General features: G+C 37.4%; 2 protein-coding genes and 1 pseudogene across 2 annotated transcripts; all 3 read right to left on the reverse strand.

Moving 5' to 3' along the window:
- Nucleotides 1–2,754: 2,754 nt before the first annotated feature.
- Nucleotides 2,755–3,693, reverse strand: LOC123785244 (olfactory receptor 5W2-like). The gene has a single exon (XM_045786964.2). The coding sequence runs from the start codon at nucleotides 3,691–3,693 to the stop codon at nucleotides 2,755–2,757; it is 939 nt and encodes a 312-aa protein (XP_045642920.2).
- A 9,539-nt stretch (nucleotides 3,694–13,232) lies between these two features.
- LOC123784945 (olfactory receptor 5W2-like) lies at nucleotides 13,233–14,026 on the reverse strand (annotated as a pseudogene).
- A 7,292-nt stretch (nucleotides 14,027–21,318) lies between these two features.
- On the reverse strand, nucleotides 21,319–22,263 carry LOC123785245 (olfactory receptor-like protein OLF2). The gene has a single exon (XM_045786965.2). The coding sequence runs from the start codon at nucleotides 22,252–22,254 to the stop codon at nucleotides 21,319–21,321; it is 936 nt and encodes a 311-aa protein (XP_045642921.2). The 5' UTR covers nucleotides 22,255–22,263.
- Between the last annotated feature and the right edge of the window lie 2,869 nt (nucleotides 22,264–25,132).

Genomic DNA, 25,132 nt, shown 5'->3' on the forward strand with positions numbered 1-25,132 from the left:
GGTAGGTGGCAGGTGTAATGAACTTACATATGAAGCTTATATTGGGCAGCCATAACATGAGCAGACCTCTACTTCTGCCCTCCAGAATCTTAAAAGTTTATATAGAGGCCTTCACTGGGTTCAGTCATGTGTACCATCCAGGTGGTCTCAACACCACATCGATCTCTCAAGGCTATGTCCTCAGAACAGTTCAAACTGTGGGATCGGTGGGCAGAATGCACATTCCAAGGACAGGGGAAGGGTGAGGATCCTTTTGATTCCTTGGGTCCAGCTCACAGGTCAATCAGTGGTCACATCCTCTCCATGACCTCCTCCAGCCACATCCTATTTCAGCTGTGGCCCTTGGGATAGGGCCACACAGGATAACATAAAGTGTGGTACTCTGGGATTAATTATCTAAACTCATTTCTTGGCAATGTGGGGTCTGAGACTGAGATCAGAAGTACAGTTTCAGGCGTCTGGCCTAGACATGGGAAGAAATCTTTGCTCAGCTCCAACCAGAAGTAAAGGAAACATCAAGAAAAACTAGTCCCAAGGTGGCTGGGCAGAGAGCTCCAAAGAGCACCTGAGGCTACGAGGTACAACTAGAATCTGAATAACTGGGTGAGGAGGCTCTAAAGTGGATAAAGATGGATCCTGGAGACACAATTTCATGACAGGACGCCATGAATGATGCCATGTTTTCTTGCCACTTGAGTTTAGTTTCTTGAGTTTAGTTCCTGAGAGGGAGTTAGTTGGCTCTGAATGATCTTAGAAACTCCATTATCATCCTCAGATAAATAGATATATACCTGATTATAAAAATATCTATGTCTTTATAATATATATAGTAAAGCCAGGTTAAAGAGATGAGGACACTGTTAACAGGATTAGTAATCTACAGTCACACAGCTAACAAGTAAATGATAGTATGTGGATGTGAACCAGGTCTGTCTCCCTCCAAATTTCTGTTCTTACCCTAAACCCTCAACCCTCTCTCATCTTTACCGTGTTTTCAAATGAAAACAAAGCACAAACAAAAACAAAAACAAAATCCTGGTTTCCTGATCGTATGTAAAGGCTATCAAATTTAAATCTTAAAAAAAAAGATAAAGAAGAAAAAATAAATATCTGTTATTCTTACACATATATGAAAGCTGGCCAGTGAATCCAATTTTGTGTAACGTGAATGGGTTTAATCCTTACAGATAGGAATATATTTGATACAATTTCAATAAAGTACATTGTGATGGGAAGGGATTTGGACAGTGATGGAGAGGTCCTGATAAATGATATGTTCTATGAACGACAAATAAATAACTTGAGATTGTAAAGTAAAATACTCAATACATAATAAAATACTTTGATTTGTCTTAAAACTGTTCAATCAGTAATGGAAGACTAATAACTTGCTGAAAATTGCATCTTTTAAATTGCATCTTTTAAATTTAATTCTTATGGTATTTTGAAGTACACTTAGCCTATTTCATACACTAAAGGAATACATAAAAATAGGGAAGAAAATTTAAATGAAAAACCTTGTACCACCATTGCTGCATCCTCCTGGGACCAGGAAAAAAACAAACAAACACCTTTCTGTTCCCTTCTTGACAATTAGCTAAAATAAAAAGAGTACTCTTGAGAACCTCTTGTTATGTTTTTCATAAATGGATTAATTCTTAATTGATGCCTGTGTAAACAACACATACAATTACTTAAATTTATGGAAAAGATACAAGATTACTTAACATCCAGGTACTTAGCAAAGACCATTATTAAAATCGTGTTTATTTCACAGATGCACAGAGATCCAATTATTACAATTAGAATTTTTTGTAAATATTATTTGTTCTTTGTTTTTTTCATTGACCATATTATTAAGTTAATAAATCTTCCTTTCACTTAAACTGTATCAATTAAGCTTTTTTAAAAATTTTATTAGTGAAATGCTATGAACACATCAAGGGAGACTGAGCCATCTTTCCAGTGGCCTTTGGGCAAGGTGAGGGTCCTTTAGCCCCAACTTTCCTCTGTGCAGCTTCTATGCAGTTGTCAACAGCATCATATCTGTTCTCCAGAGTGGGGGCAGGAAGGGAAATCCACAGGCCATGTGCACTGTGAGGTGGAGTGTGAATCTAGAGCAATTGATCCTGGGGATGTCTGCTGATGTAACTGGGCCAGAATGATGAGGAATACGTGGTCCCAAAAAAGATTTACTGCAAATGATCCCTGTCCCTGATGGTTACTTCAGCCTAGGCCAAAAGAAAAGATGAACATACTAGAATAATATTTAAAAAGCAAGTTTGTGCATGTGTGTGTTTGTGTGAGTATATGAGTGTGTGTATGTGTGTGTGTGTGTATGTATGTGTGAATTTGCAAAGCCTCCTTTGCATCAGTTTTTCAGGGGACACTCATGCATTTATTTAATAAATGTTTTAAATAACATTTGGACCTGAGCTTTGTAAATAATAAAGTAGAAATATTAGTGAACAATACTGGAAAGGGCATTGCACTCATGGAACTTGGAACAGAGAAGGCAAGTGTAAAAAGATCCTTTTTGCAGACCAGCAATTGAACCTGGTATTACTCTTTCTTAGTTTGAACAGAAGATCAAGATCAATAATGACTCTTCCCACACTCCATTTAGGTATCATGATAAATAAGAGGAAACATCTAGAAGGTTGTGTTGGTGAGACTATAGGAATGTATGTCAAAAGACCTCGGCTTCGGTTCACAAAATCTTTAAATAAATACCATTGGGTGAAAAATACAACGTCACCCAGACCATAATTTAGTGCGGATTGCTTTTCTCAGGGGACCTTTCACATCCTTATTCCTCAAGCTGTAGATGAGTGGGTTTAACATAGGAATGACCACCGTGTAGAAGACAGAGGACATTTTGTCTGTGTCCATGGAGTAGCTGGAGCTGGGCCGGAAATACATGAACAGGAGTGTGCCGTGAAATATGGCCACCGCGGTCAAGTGGGAGGCGCATGTGGAGAAGGCTTTGCGTCTCCCCTCGGCTGAGTTCATCCTGAGGATGGTGGTGATGACGTAGCTATAGGAGAGGAGGATGGTGATGATGCTGCAGCCTACCACACAACCGATGAACGTGAACATCACTATCTCATTGATGGACGTGTCTGAAGAGGAGAGGGCCAGCAAGGGTGGGATGTCGCAGAAAAAGTGATTGATGATATTGGAATTGCAGAATGACAGTCGAAACGTGCAGCAGGTGTGGATTGCTGAATCCACTAAGCCCACAAAGTAGGCAAGGGACACGAGCTGGAGGCAGATTTTCCCGGACATGGCGACTGTATAGAGAAGTGGATTACAAATGGCTACATACCGGTCGTACGCCATGACAGCCAACATGAGACATTCCACATCTGCAAAGACCCCGAAAAAATACATCTGAATTGCACATAAATTATACGGAATCCTCTTTTGCTCAGATAAGAAGTCAGCCAGCATCTTGGGAGAGACAGTGGAGGAGTAACAGACATCGCAGAAAGACAGATTGCTCAGGAAATAATACATGGGCGTGTGGAGCCTGGAGTCCAGCTTGATCAGCAAGATCATCCCTAGGTTGGCAATGACGGTTATGCCATAAACCAGCAGGAAGAGCACAAGGAGCCCCTGCTGCACGTCCTTTCTGCCAGACAGTCCTAGGAGTGTGAAGTCAGTAATCACAGTGCAGTTCTCAACAGCCATCACTCAGATCTGGGAACGCCTGGTTGTGAGAGAAGGAAATGGACCCGGGATTAACATCACTTTACTGTAGTAGATAAACTGCTGGTCCTTTCTATTTCTCTGTATTTAGGAAGAGAGACAAGCAATGTCAGGACTGTTTAGGTGAAGCAGACTGTCCCGGAAATATATCCAAATCAATAGAAACGATTTGATAATGATATTCCCTGTATTTGTACAACACTGTACAGAATTTGTAGCACACTTTCATCCAAATTAAATGGTATTTGCGTGCCAACATATGTTGTCTTTATGATAAGTTTTGCTAAATGTTATTCTATAAGGAAATTAATGTTCTCATTGTTTGAGGCAATAGTTCTTATAATTATTTGGCCAGATAACCCTGTGTTCAGCAAGGCATTTTTTTTACATCTAATAGAAATATTGTTATAGTCTGTAATAGAGAAACATAGCTGAGAAGCACACATAATGAATGTATTCCTTTGTTTTCCCCCCAAAAGCCAAAATAGTGAGCCATATGAAAAATTCTTTCATACAACATGCTTCCACTTCCCCACTCACCCCATGTCCTATCCAGTCTCCATAAACAAGGGATAGAGCCAGTCTGAGATTCAGGACCCACTGGAGCAGGGAGGGTATGGTTGCAGAAGAACAGGGTGGAGGGTGTCCATGAGCAATCTCCAAAGTGGACAGACAGGAACATGCCAGGGCTAACCATGCTCCCTTCTGACAGCTGCTATTGCTCAGGGGACATTATGAACAACATTGGGCTCAAATCATAGAGATTCTTATAGCAGGTGACAGATCAGCAAATGAAGGAATGTGCTTTACTGTGTGAGTCTCCCTGCCCCAATGTACTAGAACCTTCATTGTCTAGTTATCAACAGTTCAGATCTGTAAGACACGTGAAAAATACTCACGTGCACAGTCCCACACCCCAGAGAGATTCAAGTCTCAACTGTACCCGTTCCAACTTCCCTAGACTTTTTAATATTGTTTTATTTTATCCCTTTTACCTTTAAATGTCTCTGAAATCTGCCTCCCTTTACTTTAAAAAAATGGTGGTTGAGAGGTCAATTGAATTATATGTTCTGCTGTTCTATTTTAACCAAAACTAATGATATCGTATGTAATATCATACAAGTCCTCCTCTGTTTGTGAGAAGTTAGGAAAAGTGAAGATGAAGTTAGATGAAGAAGAGATAAAAAATATCTGAATAACGATCGAGTGATCAATGTGCAAGTCTCCAAACCCTTGGCTTAAACTCATTTAAATATCGGTTCCTGTAGACACGTATTTAAAAAAATGCTTCCTTAAAAAATTTAAAAATATAGTTTTTTAAGAATATATAAAAATACAAGTAAGACATTAAAAACAATAAAACATAGGTGACATCTGTGCAATCCATACTTGTTTTTTTTCCCTGCTTTCTACGTGCATATTAATTTAAATAAGCAGATCAATAAAAGTAATTGAAATAAAAGTTTGTATAACATATCATACATTTCTTTGGTTTTATATCATGTTTGCAGTTAAAAAAGGACAAAAAAACAAAAATTTAGAGTATAAATCAGAGAAACAGCAAAAAATGTTAGTACCAGCCCCAGAATTTCTGACCTCTCTTCCTCACAGTTCTGTCTGCAGGAGGCTTCAGCGTTGTCTCCTGACTAACCTGGATTATATAATCATCTCTGAGTCTGGTCCCTGGGTGCTCAACACTTGGTCTCTCAGGAATAAGCAAGGTACGTCATACTGTGGTGGTGTATTTTCTGATATTTCATAGGGGTAAGGTGATCAAACAAGAAATACAGACCATTAAAAAAAATTGTGTCCCTCTCTACCTTACCACCTAAAATTATACCTATTTTAAGAATAGCAGAATGACCCCATTCAACAAGCATTCCTTATTTCTAATTCCCCAATCCCTCTTCTCTCCTAGAATTGATTTTTGTGATAATTTCATAATTTACAAAACAAATACACACCCATTCATGCCCAGGTACTTACACAGATACACAAACTCTTTCCCAGTAAAGACATTTACAAGGTAAAGATTTTTTTAGAAACAGCAAAAAACCACTGGACAATATCACATTGCCTATTGATAACATTTTGTTGTCAATATTATGGAATTTTAAATTTTCAAATAAGTGATGTCACAATATAAACATTCTTTATATACATAAATAAGTATGATGAATGCAATGTATTCCATTGTATTTATGTACATTAATTTATTCTATCTATCCTCTGCTAAGTGACCACTTGATTTATATACAATTCTACATATCATAAAAACTTTGATGCGAGTAAAATTATATAAATATTTATCATATCCATATATTTTTATTTTTTTAAAGATTTTATTTATTTATTTATTTATTTATTTATTTATTTATTTATTTATTTAAGAGAGAGAGCAAGAGAGCACACGAGCAGTGGGGAGGGGCAGAGGGAGAGGGAGAAGGAGGTTCCAGCTGAACAGGGAAGCTGACTTGGGGCTCGATCCCAGGACCCTGGGATCATGACCTGAGCCAAAGGCAGGTGCTTAACCGACTGAGCCACCCGGACACCACCATATCCATACATTTTTAAAAATAAATTCTATAAATGATTTTTAGGAGCATAGAAATTGACCTTAAATAAAGGCAATGTTGGCCTTTTTACCATAGCCAAATACTTTATGTTATCTAATTATAGGCACAAATTATGATGTATTTCATATGTATCACATGTCCTGGCTTGTCTCTAACCACTTCATATCATGGTACAGAAATTGAAACTGAGAGTTTGAATCTACAGAAGTTATTCACAATCGATTGCCAAACATAGTGGAGTAAAACAAATTTTGTCTTAAAAAACTAGCACTCTAAATCCTCTGATAGAATGTGATAGTATGTATGTGTTAAAGTAACATTTGAAAATTCACAAATCCCCCAAAGACTCCCCAGATTTCCAATGGAACTGAGAGGCCATTCAGTCCCAGTTCTCCACCAAAGTTAGGATCCCAATGACTATGGAAGGCAGAAGTGTGGTCACATGGGAGGTAATCCAATTTAATTATATTAGCTGGGTACTTGAACATCATTAATGTTGGTGTGAAGAAAAAGTGATTTGAAAGCGCCCTGCATTGTACAATTCCATGAATCAAACAGAAAAGAAAGAAATTTTATTTCCTTAAGCTTGTGAAACCTGGCAGTTCAGAGGAAAGATCTCTATAGTCTGTTATCTGAGTCATAGTTTATCCTGTGTGTGAACCATTGCTATGCACCTGCAAGCACAGGTTGTTATGTATTCTTTAAATGTGAACTCTTGACTAATGTTACAAAAAATGTAAAAACATCACATATATTAGATTTTTTTTTAAAGATTTTATTTATTTATGTGACAGAGAGTCAGCCAGTGAGAGAGGGAACAGAGCAGGGGGAGTGGGAGAGGAAGAAGCAGGCTCCCAGCAGAGGAGCCCGATGTGGGACTCGATCCCCGAACGCCGGGATCACGCCCTGAGCCGAAGGCAGACGACTGCGCTACCCAGGCGCCCCACACATATATTAGATTTTGAGGCAGGTCATTTAATCGCCACAAATCTGTAAATGCAAAATTTGTGTAAACAAACAACAAAAAAGTAGGATGCAGGAGGCGTCTGCAGGTTTATGCATCCCAGCGCTTCAGGTATTTTCGTATTTCTCCTGAAACCTCACCTGGAGTCAATAGAAACATAGGTTCTGCACTTTTTTTTTTCACTTGTTTGTCTTTGTTATAGAATTTACCCTTACTGTCTATAAAACTAGATTACCCTTCAAGCAAAGTCAATGAAATGAATATATTTTCAATTTTTGGGAAAGTGATTGTCATGACAATTGTTAATGCATTTTCCTTAAATGTATTGTTATTCTTTGTGTGATGATCACAGTACCAAATATCAAATGTATTTCCTCTGGGAAATATTGTTGAGACAACTCTCAAAGCTTCTAAACAATTGCCAATACCTTGCCATTAGATGAACTCAAGAAAACGGTGTATTTGCGTTAGCTCAGCGCTTTCCTACTGTTCCCTATGTCTCTTATGTGTGTTTGGAGGAGGTGGAGTCATCCTCAGTCACCTTCTTCTGATTCTTTTCCATACTCATTTTTCCCACAGGTGTTTCTCTGTCTGCAGGGAGATCACATCTCCTCGGGCTGCACTCTGGTCATAGGGGAGCCAGACTTGAACTTCATAAACATGGTCGCCCCTCCAGACTAGGTAGTCTAATCCTAGTCGCCATTAGATCTGGAGAGTGTGTGGCAATACATTGCACAAAATTGGGTAATCTAAGTTAATTCCCAAAGGAATTTGATTGTGAATAGAAAGTAGCTTTCTTTAATTATGAGGGGAAAGGCTAAAGGTAAAATTTAAGAAGTCAGAGACAGAGAAGTGGGAAAAAAATCTTTAAAGAACTCCCTTGGTGTCACTGGTGCCCCTAAACATGGCACCACATAGGAACTGTCAACTGTCAACTCCTTCCTAAAGGGGCATCTGGGTGGCTCAGTCGGTTGCACTTCTGACGCTTAATTTTGGCACAGGTGCTGATCTTGGGGTCATGAGATCAAGCCCCACTTAGAGCACTGTGCTGGGCATGGAGCCTGCTTAAAATTCTCCTGCCCTCTCTCTCTCTCTCCCCCACCTCCCTCGTGTGCTCTCTCTCAAAAAGAAAACAAAAACAAAACAGAAAACAAACAAACAAACAAAAGCCTCCTTCACACAGTAGTTTTCTGGCCCTGAGTCATGGGCTGTTATGAGTAAGTTCTGTGCATGATACTGGTACCGAGCTTACTCAGTCTTCCTATTACAGGAAACGGGAATCAGGAGTTGTGGATTGCTAACGTCTCTATTCTATAAGCAAGCAACCCATTTTAGTAACATACAGGACAATTATTGAATGAAATACTTTCTAAAAGTTGCATGCTTTTTAACTTTACAGCAATACCTTGAAAACATTGTATAAAATAAACTGCTAGAGACTTTAAAAATTAATATGAAATTCTGCAGTTGTCTAAAATCTGATAGTAAATATCTTTAATTTTAGAATTAATTTTGAAGTTGCATGTGTGTGTGTGTTATTTAAAAAACAGCTATTTTCAGAAATAAAAACATCCCAGGGGGCGCCTGGGTGGCACAGTGGTTAAGCGTCTGCCTTCGGCTCAGGGCGTGATCCCGGCGTTACGGGATCGAGCCCCACATCAGGCTCTTCCACTATGAGCCTGCTTCTTCCTCTCCCACTCCCCCTGCTTGTGTTCCCTCTCTCGCTGGCTGTCTCTCTCTCTGTCAAATAAATAAATAAAATCTTTAAAAAAAAAAAAATCCCGGCACACATAGCCTAAACACGAACCAAAACACGAACGTCACAGCATTTCAGAGACCATGAGCCCTAACGCAAATTGATGTCCAATATGATAATTTAGTATTTTTTTAATCTATTGAAGTGAAATCATTTGGTTTGTAACCTTGTATGTCTTACGCTCTTTTTCATGTATGTGATTCCCTTATGCTGTTGCACGTGGTGACAGTTCATTCTCTCTCTTCGCTGTGTGGTATCCCAATGAACAATCCTACCCTATGTTATTGTCAATTTCTGAATAATGGAACAATCATTTTTGTACAAGCTTTGGGTGTCCATAGTCGCTCATATGTATTGGATATAGAAGTAGGGATAGAATTTGGGGACCAGCTATAGTAGCTCCTGCCACAGTTTTCCAAGGTTGTGCGTCAGTTCTGATCTCTGCTGTCAACCTGTGAGAGCTCTAATTGTCCCACATCCACACAAGTACTTGATGTCAATATCGTGAATCATTTTCATTTTGGCCATTCTTTAGGTGGGTCAAGGTACAGCACTGACGTTTTAATTTTTAGCTACCTGAATACTAATAATGCTGTATCACCATTTCTGTGACGTGTCTGTTAGATCCTGAATGCAGAAAAGAAGCTGTGTTTACAAGGACTCAGCCTTTGCCCGCTCCCACTTTCTAGCGGATATCATTGCCATTCAGGTCAACTCAGCCTCGAGACACAATGCCATTCTTTTGTATGAAGAGGAAGCCACTTGTTGGTTTGTTTACTTACCTTTTTTAATATTTCCAATAGTGGGAATAGGTTTACACAACAATAGAATCACCAGTATAGGGAGATGGACCATGGCAAGTGGAAAGGGCCTTAGAGATAATCTAGTGAGAGATCCTCTTTTACAGAGGGGGGTGAGGTCTAGTGCGGAAAAGCGAGTGGTTGAACACCACAGTGATTTTGAGTTGTATTTGGTGCCAGGTTCATAGCATATTTCTGGAAAAGAATGTTCAAAGAGGATTAAAGTTGCTGCCTCTGGTTTCACATAGGAGCAGCCACGCACTGGGTTATTGAGCTTTACCTCTGTTGTATTCTAACACATGGCGCTAGACACCACTAGCATGCATCTGTCTGCTCACTGGGTGGTACAAATGCCCAAATCTATCATCACTATGTCATTTTGATCCTTAGGGATTGCAGTACAAGGCTGAAGGAAAGGAATCCAGGTACAGAAGCATGCCTATTATATCAATAGTCATAAGTAATGTAATACTGGATAATAATTCTCTCATCAGGCCCTGGTGGCTGTGTAAGAACCCTGTGATGTAGTCACACAAAGAGTGGAAGGGAACTGGTGAGGAAGGAAGTAAATGAGCCAGAATAGACCAAAGTCTTTTAATGTTTTTCCTATTTCTGTAAAATCCCATATGGAAGGGTTAGTTCAGGCCATCTGGCCCAAGTTCCTATTTAAGTCATGAGTCTACTAGTCAACATTCCCAGTGAGTGATTTTTTTACTCTCTAATTATATAATTCAGGGAGATGAAGCCTACAATTAATTAAATTGGTTTCTTCCATTTTTAGACATACATTCCTTGAGCTTAAGATATCTCATGTAATTGGTTTATGATTTCCTTCTCGTCAGTTCAGACTCATTAGATGTGATTGAAGAGGCTGATATGCAGATCAAATCAGTCTTTACATGATATTACTGTCATATGTCATGTGGAAGGATGATGGCATATTTCCCATTTCTGAATTAGAAGCTTCTGATCCACTGAAACTCTGCTTGGTTTGGACTTTAATAAATTAAAAAAAAAAGGCTTTTGCTATGTTGCTTCCCATAAGAAAGATTAATAAAAGAGTAATGATAAATTGGGAAAATATGGTACAAGTGGGAGCTCTTAAAACTTTTTTCCCCAAAGAAACCTTCCCCATAGATTTTTTTTCCACCACCATATTTTCCCCGCAATCTGTCATAGTTTCCCACAAATGCCACCTTTAAAGCAGAGAGCCTTTCGAAGTTTGCTTCTGAAATTCTTTCTGAAATCCTTTCACGAAGGACAATTATAATTACTTAAGGGGTACAATCTAATAGATACTAAAGAGTGTCGTTGAGTCTTTCATGGTCCTGCAAATACACAGCCATATCCATGTTTTCTCAGCAAGCTGCTTCTGGTGGTTGACATCAGAAAACTTGAGCAGAGCCAAATAAAGAAGAGCACATCCAGAAAGTACACAGATGATTTTTTCTTTTTACTTCCCATGTAATTAATATAAGTAACTTTATAGGTTTATCACTTGAGTATCTGCAACCATTTTTATGCATTTTCTTAAAAGCTATTAAATACATATATATAAGGCACACATTATAACCTCAATTGTGTTTCGACAAATATCTAATGAACATTCAAAAATGTTATCAAATGTGTGGTTTTATTATTTATTTATTTTTCCATTTTGTGTCCCAGACATGATAAAGGAACTGGATTGATAAGAATGGTACTCAACCTGCAGCCAATGTTCATGGTCTAATGTTGGAGACAATGGTCAAATCAACTGAGCCATAGGTACAGTGATGCCTTGAGGAGAGTATTATTTATAAGCCACAAAGAGGAGCATTTAACCAGGATCGAAAAGGCAGAGGAAGGAAAGAAGAGCCAAGTGGAAGTGACTGAGTTGAATTTCAGCACAAGGATGTACTTTAACAAGACCTTCCACTTTGGACTTTTATCCTTCTCTTGATGGACTTTGAAGGGGAGCAAAATACGCCACACGGAAATATACCACTTTGGCTATTGATTATTTTATTTATTTTTTAAGATTTATTTATTTATTTATTTATTTATTTATTTATTTATTTATGAGAGAGTGTGTGCATACACAAAAGGAGTGGGGGGTGTATGGGCGGAGGGAGAGGGAAAGAAGCAGACTCCCTGCTGAACATGGAGCTGTCTTGGGGTTTGATCCCACAACCTGAGATTATGACCTGAGTGGAAACCAGGAGTTGGATGCTTAACAAACTGACCCACCCAGATGCCCCGGCCATTGATTATTTAAAATCAAAGTTATTAAGGAACAGCAGGTGCAAGAAGGACACTCTGAGCTTCCTTTGTCTTTCTGAAAGCAGGAAATGAATTTCCTATGTGAAAGGTACTCTCCCTGCACCAGGAGAAAGAGAGAACTCTTCATCACCAAAGAGCGAATTGAAGGCTGAGAAGCCTGTATAAACAAACTCTGTTACTTCTTGACTTATTTACTACCCCGAGACCAAACTTCCCTGTCAAGTCAATCCTTCACAAATGTATTGTTTCAAAACAAAACACAAAACAAAACAAACAGAAAAAAAAAAGAATGTATTGTTTCTTTGTCCAAAAAATATAACAGATGCCTTATTTGGCCACTTCTTTGAGTCTCATATTTTTATGAGATCCTATACCTATGAAGTTGAATTTGTTTTTCTCCTGTTAATCTATCTTATATCAATTTAATTATTAGATCAGCCAAATAACCAGGAAGGAAAGAAAGGGAAAGTTTTGCTCCCTTACAACTACATCACTTCTAAGAAGACATTGTCCTATCCACCTCAGGATCTGTAATTCCGGCCTCTCCATCTGGATTCTTTTTTTCTCCCCATCCCCATTGTATCCCTCTTCACCATTTAGATCTGAAACAGGATTTCAGGGAATCTCTTCTTCTCTGCACTCTACAGGTGGACATTTTGCTTGAACTTAGAGTTTCTTGCATTTTCACTTCAGGCAGATTTAGAGTTTATCATGAATATCTGTAAGATTATTTAACTAATGTTACTTACTTGTATTACATTATTGAATTCATTGGAATATAAACTACTGGACTCACCTTGAAACGCAAGACACCTATAGTGCAAAAAGGTGTATGCTAAACACTTGTAGTTCTTAGAATAATTAAATTAATGTGTAAAATAAACAACTAATGCAAAATTAGCACACTAAGATGAAGACTGGGAAGTTTTCCAAATATTAAACGTGACTTATTTAAAATGGAGACATACAATAAAATATAGCATATTTAGGAAACTCCATATATTGGCATAGTAAAACACTGTATTAATTAAGGTATTTAAGACAACTTAATAGTACGGTCTAATATAGTGGTATAACAGAAGATCTGAAAACAGAAGAGTATGCTTGTGTGTATATGCATATAAATATATATTTATTTATTCTATATGATGATTTACTTAAAATCAAATTTTATTTTTCAGTTTTTCCATCATCTCCTTCACATTCTTGTTCCATAGGCTATAAATCAGAGAATTTAACATGGGAGTCACATGAGTATAAAACAAAGAGTTCACTTTGTCTTAATCTAGGGAGGAGGAATAATTTGGTCAGGAATATATGAAAAGCATAGTTCTCCAGAAGACTGCAACAGCTCCTAAGTGGGAAGTGCAGGTGGACAAAGCTCTGAACCTCCTCTCAGCAGAGTGTATCTTCAAGATTGACAGGATAGTAAGAGTCAAGAACTCCTAAAATGGTGCTCAGTTCAATGAAGACAAAAACATTAAAAATAATGAAATCATTGACCTGCATATCTAAGCAAGGCAGCAATAGGAGAGGAGAGATATCAAAGAAGAAATGATGAATCACATGACATACAGAAACATAAGTGAAATGCTAATGTCAGGGGTATCAAAGCATCTGACATTCCCACCATGTAAATCCTGGCCGTGAGCAGGGAGAACAGGGGGTGGCCCATGAATTTGTACCAATCAAAGACCATCACACAACAGTAGACACTCAGAATCTGCAGGTACAGAAGATTAAGAATTGCAGAGCACAGCCAGTGACGGAAATTGACTTAATGTTGGCAAATAGATCCAGCAGCATCTTGGGTCCAATTGGTGTGCAGTAGCAGAGGTCACAGAAGGAGAGGTGGCTGAGGAAAAAGTACTGGGGTGTGAAGCTGGGAATCCATCCTAATTATAAAGAGCATTCCAAGATCTGCCAGGAAATTTATGTGTCTAGAGACATGGTACATGGGTTCCCTTTGGGGTCCAGTTATTTGTAATTCCCAGGAGAAATATTTTCCCTGTCCATCTTCTTTATTCTTGTTGTAAGCTCTTACAAAAATAATCAAGAAGATGATAGTTCAGAATTAGACTCTTCTGGATATATCCAAAAAGTATTATCTCTAAGATAGAACATGATTGTTTCTGTGAACTGTCTTTTTTAACCTCAGAAAATTGCCCGTGTTGCTTTTATTTATTTTTTTAATTTACTCTAAATTTATTTCTTTGTTATTTAAAAGATTTTTTCAAAAATGCTATTTTTTACTACTTATTAATTTTATAATAATGTGGATCAAGGCCTTGGATAAAGTTTTTTTCTTTAAAAAACTTATTTCCTTATATGTAGTAGAAATTAACACTTTAAAATTAAAGAGGAGAAGTATCATTTACTTATGAGAACCCTTTTCAATAACTCTCCATATTTGGAAGATGCTCTATAAATCATTTATTTATTTATTTTTATTATGTTCAATTAGCCAACATATAGTTTTACCTTAGCTGGATACTTCTTTATTATTGTTGTTCAATGGGTTGGTATATTGCACAAATCCAGGGAGCACATAGAAAATAAGTAATGTAACAATCTGTTTGTTCTCTGTATTTATAGGTCTGATTCTGCTTTTTGTTTGTTTGCTTTTTTAGATTCCACATTTAACTGATGGCTGCCAGAGGAGAGGAGGGCAAAATATATGAAGAGGAGTGAGAAATGCAGACTTCCAATTATGTAATAAGTCATGGGGAAGTACAGCATAGGGAACAGAGTCCATGGTACTGCAATATCATCCTATGGTGGCAGATGGTAGCTACACTTATGGTGAGCATAGCATTAAAGTATGGACCTGTCGAATCACCATGTTGTACACTTGAAACTAATGTAATAGTGTGTGTCAACTATATTCAAAAAATATAAGAAATGTAGTGGCCCTAAAGTTGTGCAATGTGGCAATGTTGGGGGGGACTCACTGTAGTAGCCGTATTCTGTGTGATACTTTACCATATGTGAATCATTGCAGGACGCTAATGCGGGGGCCGTGTCAGGCCACCCAAAATGTGCCACTTTGGCATATTGATTAGTTATTTAAGAGACAGCCTGTGCAAGGAGGACACTCTGACTCTCCTCTGTCCCCCTGAAAACAGGAAGGAAATCTCCCATGTGAATGGTATCCTCCTTGTACCAGGAGGTGGAGACACATCCTTATCATCAGATACAGGAAATTCAGAGCCTAGAAGGCTGTATAAACAACCTTTTTACATCTTACTAATTTACTACCACAGACCAAGTTCTGTTTAGCATATCTTACTTAATTGAAGCTTGCAAAGTTCAGTTTTCTTTGTCCTGGCAATTTCTTACAGATTTATTGTCCCCTTGTAAAAATAATACAAAAACTGCCTGCCTTGGTCATTTCTTTAGATCTCAATTTCATTATCAGGCCACCATGAGCGTATAATAAAAATTCGTGGGTTTTTTTGTTTTTGTTTTTGTATTTGTTTTTGTTTTTTACTCCTATAAATCTGTCTCATGTCAATTTCATTCCTAATTCATCTGGAAGACCTTAAAGGGTAGAAAGAAATTCCTTTCCTTCACTAATAACCACAAGTGTATATGTGTCACTAAAGTCCGTTGACTGCAGTGTACAGTAATGTATTCCTGCTCTATGTGTTGCCCCACTGCAGGTAATTGATTTCCTTCAAATGAATCAAGTAAATGTCAGATCTGTATATTCAAAAAATAATTTATGAAGTTACAAGCATAACCAGTGTATGGGCACAAATTTTCCAGGTGATTTTCTCACGTGAGTCCTCACTGGGGACTAGACAGGGGTATAGTCTTTTTTTCATGGTTCCTGTAAATCTAGACCACATCATAGGTTAAAATCATTAAAATATTCTTGATGTGGGAAAAATGGCTTTTAGTGATACGTTTCAACAGCCTTTTCATTTATGACTATACAAACATGCTGAATCTGCTACCTTAGGAGATATTATTGAGGCCAAGCTCGAACTAATTGTAATAATGTGCCACCCATTCAACTGCAGACACCAATGCATTTGTGGTACCCTAGAACTTTACTACCATTATTTACTTCTCCGGTTCATATTAAAGGAATGGGATTTATCCTTAGTCACTTAATACGATTCTTTTCCAAACTCATTTTCACATCAAGTGTTTCTCTGTCTCTAGGGGTGACAATTCTCTTCAGGTTATGCTCTGTTTAGATAGAACCTAAATTTACCTCCCTAAACTTGACTGCCCCATACACCATTTAGTCTAACTTCCCTTTAAGCTTTTCCATTCAAATCTGAGCCTTAGTGACTATATTATTATTAAAAATTGCATAATTAACATCTCAAAGGATTTGTATTTAATTGAAGATGACTTTCTTAAATAATGAAAGAAAATGACTTAGTTGCAAGGTAAGATACCAGAGACAAAAAAGTGAGAAAAGGAAGTGTATCTATGATTCATTATTTGTGTATAATGAGTCATGGAACACTACATCAAAAACTATGGATGTACTGTATGGTGACTAGGATAACATAATAAAAAATTATTATTAAAAATAATAATAAATAAATAAATACAATAAAAAATAAATAAAATATAAAAACAGTGTATCTTTTTTTTTAAAGATTTTATATATTCATTTGACAGAGAGAGAGACAGCCAGCAAGAGAGGGAACACAAGCAGGAGGAGTGGGAGAGGAAGAAGCAGGCTCCCAGCTGAAGAGCCTGACGTGGGGCTCGATCCCAGAACTCCAGGATCACTCCCTGAGCCAAAGGCAGATGCTTAACAACTGAGCCACACAGGCACCCCTAAAAAAAGTGTATCTAAATGTCTTCCCTGGTGCTACTGTAATCAATATAGGCAACTATCTACTTATAAAATCCCTCCCTCAGAAAGTAGTTGTGCAGCTGAGTCATGAGACTTTGAGAATATGCTCAGTGCATGACAATGACACCAAGGAAAACGCAGTTTCCTAAGTCTCCTTGTTGTTGAAAACAATATTAGAAAGGCTTACAGGTTAAATAAGACATATCTGCCTTAGTAAAAAGACAGCAATTTTCAATAAGAAAAGTCATAGTTGTTCATTGAAATCGTCTATTCTATTCATTGTTGTTCATTGAAAAGTCATAGTTGTTCATTGAAAAAGAAAGAGCTACATAGTTGTTCATTGAAATAGCCATAGATTTTACAAAATATATATTGAACTTTATTGTTTATGTGGCCTTGCTGGAGATAAAAGTTTATAATAATAAAATTCTAAAGTTTCCTACAATCTAAGGGTGAATGGACTCTGCTTTTGGAAAACTGCTTGATATTTAAAACATGTATAGAAAATAGTTAAATGATAAGTATACTCCTGGATAAATGAAAACAAAAGAAAAAACCTGTAGCCAGGACACTGACCAAGAAACAAAACATGACCAGAATGATCAAAGCCTTCCCCTTGCTACTGCCTAAGTTACTAGTCTCTTATGCCCAAGGAGTATTTACTTGCTTACCTTTTCTTTCCTTTTTTTTTTCTTAAAGATTTTATTTATTTATTTGACAGAGAGACCGCCAGCGAGAGAGGGAACACAGGCAGGGGGAGTGGGAGAGGAAGAAGCAGGCTCCCAGAGGAGGAGCCTGATGTGGGGCTCGATCCCAGGATTCTGGGATCACACCCTGAGCCAAAGGCAGAGGCTTAAGGACTGAGCCACCCAGGCGCCCCGCTTTCTTACCTTTTATCACAACAGATTAGTTTCATATTTTTTGAGCCACACATAAGTAGATGCCCGCTTCATATACTGTTATTCAACAACATGCTTGTATAACCCAATACATTCATTCTCACTGTTGTGCAGTATTCCTTTATACAGATATAGCATCCACTGATTTTTCTACTTTCATGTGGATAGGCAGTTGAGTTATTTTCCCTTTTTCTATTCCCAATAACATCGATGTGACCGTTCTTGCATATGTCTTCTAGCAGAGATATACATTTGTTTATATTGGGTATAAAACCAGGAATAGGAAATGTGTGTGTGTATTTGTGTGTGTGTAAAATTTAGATTTACTTACTTTTAGAATACGATTTTCCAAAGCAGTATGCCAATCTCTACTTCCATTATCCCATTATCAATGAGTGAATCCTGTGTGTGTTTCAAGTAATATTGTCTGCCATTTTAATTTTAGCTATTCTGTAAAGTACATGATTTCCCTGATGATGAATAAAGTTGGATATTCACTTTTAAGAGATGTCTCTTAAAGTCAAAATGAAGAATAGAAAGTCAGTTGAATGGACCCATCTTCACAGTATGGGGGCTTTTGCAATCAGTGCTCTCTGTCTGTCATCATTGCCAATTCCATTTCAGGTCATATTGGCCTGGGATTATAATGTAGCCCCACCCATCTGTTATATCTCAAATCTCCCCAAAGGTAGAAGTGGCGTTATGCCTTATCCATTTATAGAGTCATATCAGTATGGGTACTGAATGTGCCATCTGGAATGCACAATAAGGATTATTCAGTTTAAAACCCTTTATCGATAGAATGGGAACTGGGGCCCAAAGAAGAAAATGATTTATTGAAGGTCACAATTACTGTGACTTATAGTAGAGATTCAGACCCAATTTTGCTGTCATTGCTTTTCCAGTACACAGCATGTTTGCAGAGTTTAAGCAAAAGTTGCTTCCTCTTAAGAAAGAGCTACACAATTACCAATTTGTGAGAATTATTGCTGTTTTGATTTAACAAATTTTCCTAACCAGCTTTTCTCCATATGGAGCTGATCGTACCACGGTACATATTTCCTAATCTTTTATCATCGTAACATTAGTGTTTAGGGATGCAATTCCTGGCCAGAATAAGAAACTCTTAAGAAGAAACAGACCTATAATATTGACTCATTACATACAGACATTGATAATGTCTTACTTGAACTATAATTGCCACCATTGAAAGTGGGTATACTATGAGAAGCATATGAGTTATGGATAAAGAGAGTCTAGGAAAGGGTTAAGATTGAATTAGGTAATATGAATTAAAGTATTTTGATACTAGCATTTCCTGACTTTCAATGGAAAATAAAGATATAAATCTCTTGCAGGTCATTATCCCAAGTCCCTACTTCAATCATTAATTCCCTGAAGTTCATGCTAAGTGGTTACTTTTCCTCTTCTATTACAAATTCAGGCATAGGGGTTCATACATTTTACAAATCAGTCAAATCCCTTTTTACACACTCTTCTATTGAACTTAAAATATGTTATTTAATAGATTTAAACTTTCTTTCTGTAATTCACACGGTAGACTTAGATTTGCTTATAGGAACAAGAATGCAGATCAAATCCATTACAGTTGTCTATGGGAAGAGCAGTGTGCTAGTAGATGGTGTCTTTATGGTCCTGAGATCGACACCTGTCTGTGCTTGGCTTTAGTTTGATTCAAATGAAATTCTGCCATGCTCCCCTTCAAGACAATTCTTAATCCATGGATAATATTTCAGGGAAAAAAAACCAAAAACTAAAACTAAAACTAAAACAAAAAACCCAACACATGGGATAACTGAGAAGAGATTGTAACTAAAAGAAGCATCCCCTGTTCCTTTTGTTTGTTGGTTTGTTTTACCTTTTTACCTCCCCTTACCATGTCCCAGAATCCCAGAAAAAAAAAAATTATCCTGGACAACCGAAGAAGTCTCTTTGTCCTATGTGGGCTTTATTGGCAATCTGAAAGGTTTTCACCAAAGCCTTTTACAATGGCACCTAGGTAGCCTTAGGCATTGAATGACTTTTAGCTTGTGTAATTGTAGCAAACATTTAAGAGTTCCACTGAGTCTTGTATGGCCCTTCAAATGTCTGTCTTTGTCCCTGCTTATTAAACAAGTCACTGCTGTGATTTGGTCATCTGCAAACTAGAGCAGAGCCAAGGTCAGTTGCAAATTTCTTGTAAACACCTGGATAAGAGCTCTTTGGTTTAGGGGCATCTGGGTGGCTCAGTCATTAAGCGTCTGCCTTTGGCTCAGGGCGTGATCCCAGGGTTCTGGGATCGAGCCCCACATCAGGCTCCTCCGCTGGGAGCCTGCTTCTTCCTCTCCCACTCCCCCTGCTTTTTTCCCTCTCTCGCTGGCTCTCTCTCTCTCTCTCTCTGTCAAATAAATAAATAAAATCTTAAAAAAAAAAAGAGCTCTTTGGTTTAATTATTTCCCAAATAATTTGTGTCTTTAACTTGCCCTTATGTTAGCGTCCACACCATTTTATGTGCTTACACATACAATCCAAAAAAAGTATTTAAGACACATGCTTGACCTCAGTGAGTTTTTTTCTTTTGCCTCCCATGAATAAACATTCAATAAAAATTAACTCTTTTGGTATCTTTCTTCCTTTCTTTACCCAGATGCTATGTGAAGAGACAAAAAAATGTGCAGTCCTTAAACTCTTGAGTATCCATTTCCCCACATTGAAGGGAATGATTTGGGAAACAGTCACGGATTCAACAGTGTTCTCAGGCACAGGGTGGTGTGTGAACCCAGCTTAACAGGTGCTGGAGGGGAGGAAAACCAGTGGAGGAAGTGACTGAGTTGTGAATTGCAGCACTCCAATCCAGCCACACGGGTTGTCTTTAAATTCCACAGAAGTGATATGGTCTAGTCCCCCTGAGGACCCTCTAGTTGCTGAACCATCAGCATAGAAAGATTTCTCTACCTACATGTATCTTTCAGGGGATTCCTGCTTGTCTGTTAGATCCCAGATTATCTCCGTTACCAGATGCACTTTTCACAATCTTCACTCAATGTGAACATTGTGCATAGTTCCATACTGCTCAGTCTTTTTACTTTATGGCATTATTTCAGTTTATCACCAATAATGTGACTGATTAATTAATATTAGTCACTTCCATTAGATGACGAGATTCATTAGTTAAAACTACTGGATTCACTATATAATACAAAGTGGAATAGGTACTGAGAAAACTCTCAGTCACATTTAGAAAATTCAATCCACGCACAAATGAAAGATTGAGGAAACAATTATGAGGCAAGCTAGGAGTCCAGAAATTTTCAAATAAAGAGTACCAATGCAAAGTCAAGACATAAGATGAACCACAGCGTGCTTACAGAATGAACATTCGGGTACATATTATAAATATGTACCGAATGACACATTCGGCGGGAACATATTATAAATATTTCCTGGATGACACCACATTAGTTAAAACAATTTCAATTTTTATAAATTATAGTGTAAGATTGGGAGAAAAATACACAATATAAGTTTTCAATGAAACCACTTTTTATTTTTAAGTTTTTTCAGGGCCTCTTTCACATCCTTGTTCCGTAGGCTATAAATCAGAGGGTTTAGCATGGGAATCACAAGGGTGTAAAACAATGAAATAATTTTGTCTTGATCAAGAGAGTAGGAAGAACTCGGCCGGAAATACATAAAGAGCAGAGTTCCCTGGAAAATCGCAACAGCGGTTAAGTGGGAGGTGCAGGTGGAGAAAGCTTTGAACCTCCCCTCAGCAGAGTGGATCTTTATCACTGCTAGGATGATATAGCAGTAAGACACAAAAAGAACTAAAAGAGCAATCAGTTCAATGAAGCCAAAAATGGTAAATATCACTAACTCATTAACCTGTGTATCTGAGCAAGACAACAAGAGGAGAGGTAGGACATCACAGAAGAAATGGTTAATCTCATTTGATCCACAGAAACATAACCGGAATGTTAGTATCGTGTTTACTGAAGCATCCGCAATTCCCACCAGGTAAACCCCAGCCATGAGCAAGGAGCACACTCTGGTGGACATGTTGGCTGTGTAGAGCAAGGGGTTGCTGATGGCCTTGTATCGATCAAAGGCCATCACTGCCAGAAGTAGACACTCAGAATCCACAAAGGAACAGCACACCAACCATTGCAGAGCACAGCCATGGAAGGGAATTGACTTGTTTTTGGCAATGAAGTCTGCCAGCATCCTGGGTCCAATTGCTGTAGAATAGCAGAGGTCACTGAAGGAGAGGTGGCTGAGGAAGAAATACATGGGTGTGTGAAGGTGGGAATCCGTTCTAATTAAAATGATCATCCCGAGGTTTGCAACAAGAATGATGAGATAGACAATTAGAAATGTGATAAATAGAGTCACTTTAATTCCAGGGTCATTGCTAATTCCCAAGAGAAGGAATTCATTCACAGAAGAGCAATTTTTTCCTTCCATTCTTCTTGATTCTTCTAAAATGCTACAGAAATGATCAAGAAATGGTATATCAAGATTTTAACTCTTCTTGACATTCACAAGAATATAATCTATATGTCAGAAAGGATCTATTTCAGAAAATAGCCTGGACAAGTTTCACTGTTCTATTGTTGACAAAGTGTTTGGGATAGAATTTAGAGAAAGTTTGATTCTAAATTTGGAGACAGCCCACAAGATACATGACTTGTGCGCACCTTCCCTGAATTATCTCAGTGGTCAATCATGAATGAAGGCTCAGCGCAGGTCAAATATAATATGAAAGTCACAGCTAAATTAAAGACAAACCTGAATATATGTCCTTTCATCTGAAAAATAAATATATCCAATTGAGTACGAATTACTCTTACTGAGTTCTTCAAGAATCAAGATTTGTTTAAGACTGTTTTAAATTTGGAAATAGTAAACATATCTCTGTTTCAAAAATATTGAACACTTCGATGTTTTTTACTGCTTTGCCACATTATTACTTACACTCAGGAGTGGTCTGGTGCCAAAGGTCATGTCCCTTGACCAGCAGAGGAAAAATGCTAAAAATAAATGAAAGCCACTTAACATATACAATTCCATTTCTTTTGATGTTAAACCTGACCTTTTCATCAAAAATAAGAGATGGGAGGGGTACCTGGGTAGTGCAGTTGGTTAAGCATCTGACTCTTTCTTTCAGCTCAGGTCATGATCTCAGGATGGTGGGATCAAGTCGCTCTGCACTCAGCAGGCAGTCTGCTAAGATTCTCTCCCCCTCTCCCTTTACCATTCCCCCTGCTCTCTCTCCCACTCTCTCTCAAATAAATAAATAAATAAATCTCTAAAAATAATAAAGATGGGAACAAGAAATATATATTTTTTATATATAGGCTTCTGTTTGTGTATATATGTACATATATGCATGCACCTGTCTTTCTGTTGATATATGAGAATTGGAATATAAGTGATGGCCTGAGTTTGTTTTGGATTTCCATAAACGTGGTATGTGGTTCATCTGGGGCTGAATTCATACAAATTGGTATTTGTGTTGTGAAATATGTATCAATTTTTATTGGTTTAAAAACCACAAAAAAATCTAAAATTTGCATGTACCCTTTCACATGATTAAATAATGTTTTTCTTCTTTGCTTTGTTTTAGGTATAAGTAAAACTATATATTTGCTAATGAAAATTACTCCAAAACACCCTATTTTAAAAGAAATATATATTTTTGCCACTAGATTGCAGATTATTACCCAAAGGAAGTAAGTAAAAAATATTCACTTACAATTTTCTAAATATTTGATTCCTCACTTTTGCAAATGGAAGGTTTTTTGTTATTCATTCTTTGAATTTGGTGACTTGGATACCTACTTGCGATGAGCAAGTCTTTCGGCGCTTGCCGCTGGTAGCTGAACATCACCGACAGATTGCATTTTGTTTTTATTTCGTGTCCTTTGGGACTGAAGTCTCTCAAGCCTCTGCCCTCACACTTCTATACGAAACAAACGTGATTAATTCGATTTCTAGTTCTGTATTTTCCCCCGTGAATGTTGCAACAATTTTAGCAAAGGCTGAATTTAAAGTCTTTGAATTTGCATCACATAGATCATCTTTAGGAAGGTAAAGGATATGGTAGTGTGACTCATATATGAGTCTATATACCATCTTCCTCCAGACTTCTAATGAAATGTAAATAGACCCATTATTTAATTATTTTTATCTCAATTATTATTCATTTTGTTTAATTTATTAAATTTATAAATTTATTACATACAATGATTATTTGTTAATCATTATTTATTATTAATTATTTTTCTACTGGTTCTTTCACTTCAGAGACAATCTCTTTCCCCTTCACACTGAGAAGTATAACCATTCTTCAACCGTTGTATTTAATACTTTGTTTTCATGAATCACATTTGATGCCATTCTTTCAACCACATGTTCTCCAATAGAATTTCAATTAATTTGGGGCGCCTGGGTGGTGTAGTCGTTAAGCGTCTGCCTCTGGCTCAGGGCGGGATCCCAGCTTTCTGGGATCGAGCCCCACATCAGTTTCCTCTGCTGGAAGCCTGCTTCTTCCTCTCCCACTCCCCTGCTTGTGTTCCCTCTCTCGCTGGCTCTCTGTCAAATAAATAAATAAAATCTTAAAAAAAAAAAAAGAATTTCCATTAATTTATGACTATAACATCCATATACTTAGCACATTTTTTCCTGAGTTATTTTTATTTCATTCAGATATGTGTCTTTTACTGCACCATAAGCTCCTTAGAAATAATAGCTGGCCTTTGCTAATTTCTGAATCCTAGCACCAGGACTGGCACAAGTTATGTCTATTTTAATATTAGTTGGTAAATATTTTAAGTGATTGGATGAATTGGTGACAGAGAGAAGAGGAAATAAAGAAGTTCTGCTAACTATTTCAGCTCATACAGATCATACATGCATTTGTACATGGAGAAGGCTTTAGGGGTTACCATGGTTCTATTTGTTTTTTAAAAAAAAATAGTTTGCTTTTATTCGTTGCAGTTTTTACAAAGTTAAGAAGTATTAAAGTGCAATTTTGTGTCCTCTCCAAATATTACTAAAATAACCATCCTACCTAAAGCAATCTACATATTCATCAAATCCCTATCAAAATTCCAATGATGATTATCACAAGAAATAGGAAAAACTATCTTAAAATTTGTATGAAACTTACAATTAAAAGGTGTTAGAAAGCAAAGCAATCTTGAAGCAGAACAAAACTGGAGAACAAAACACTTCCTGATTTCCAAATAACAACATTAATTCTTCCAATGTATGAGCATGGGATATCTTTCCATTCATTGTGTCTTCTTCAACTTTTTTTTAATCAATCAATATCTTATAG

Source organism: Ursus americanus, chromosome 24, assembly GCF_024610735.1.
Source record: "Ursus americanus isolate L20-20 chromosome 24, mUrsAme1.1.p, whole genome shotgun sequence".
NCBI classification, from domain to species: Eukaryota; Metazoa; Chordata; class Mammalia; order Carnivora; family Ursidae; genus Ursus; species Ursus americanus.

What these genes read in the sequence shown, in the direction of transcription:
- LOC123785245 (XM_045786965.2), bottom strand. Translation starts at nt 22,254, where the DNA reads ATGGAAGGAAAAAATTGCTCTTCTGTGAATGAATTCCTTCTCTTGGGA.
- LOC123785244 (XM_045786964.2), bottom strand. Translation starts at nt 3,693, where the DNA reads ATGGCTGTTGAGAACTGCACTGTGATTACTGACTTCACACTCCTAGGA.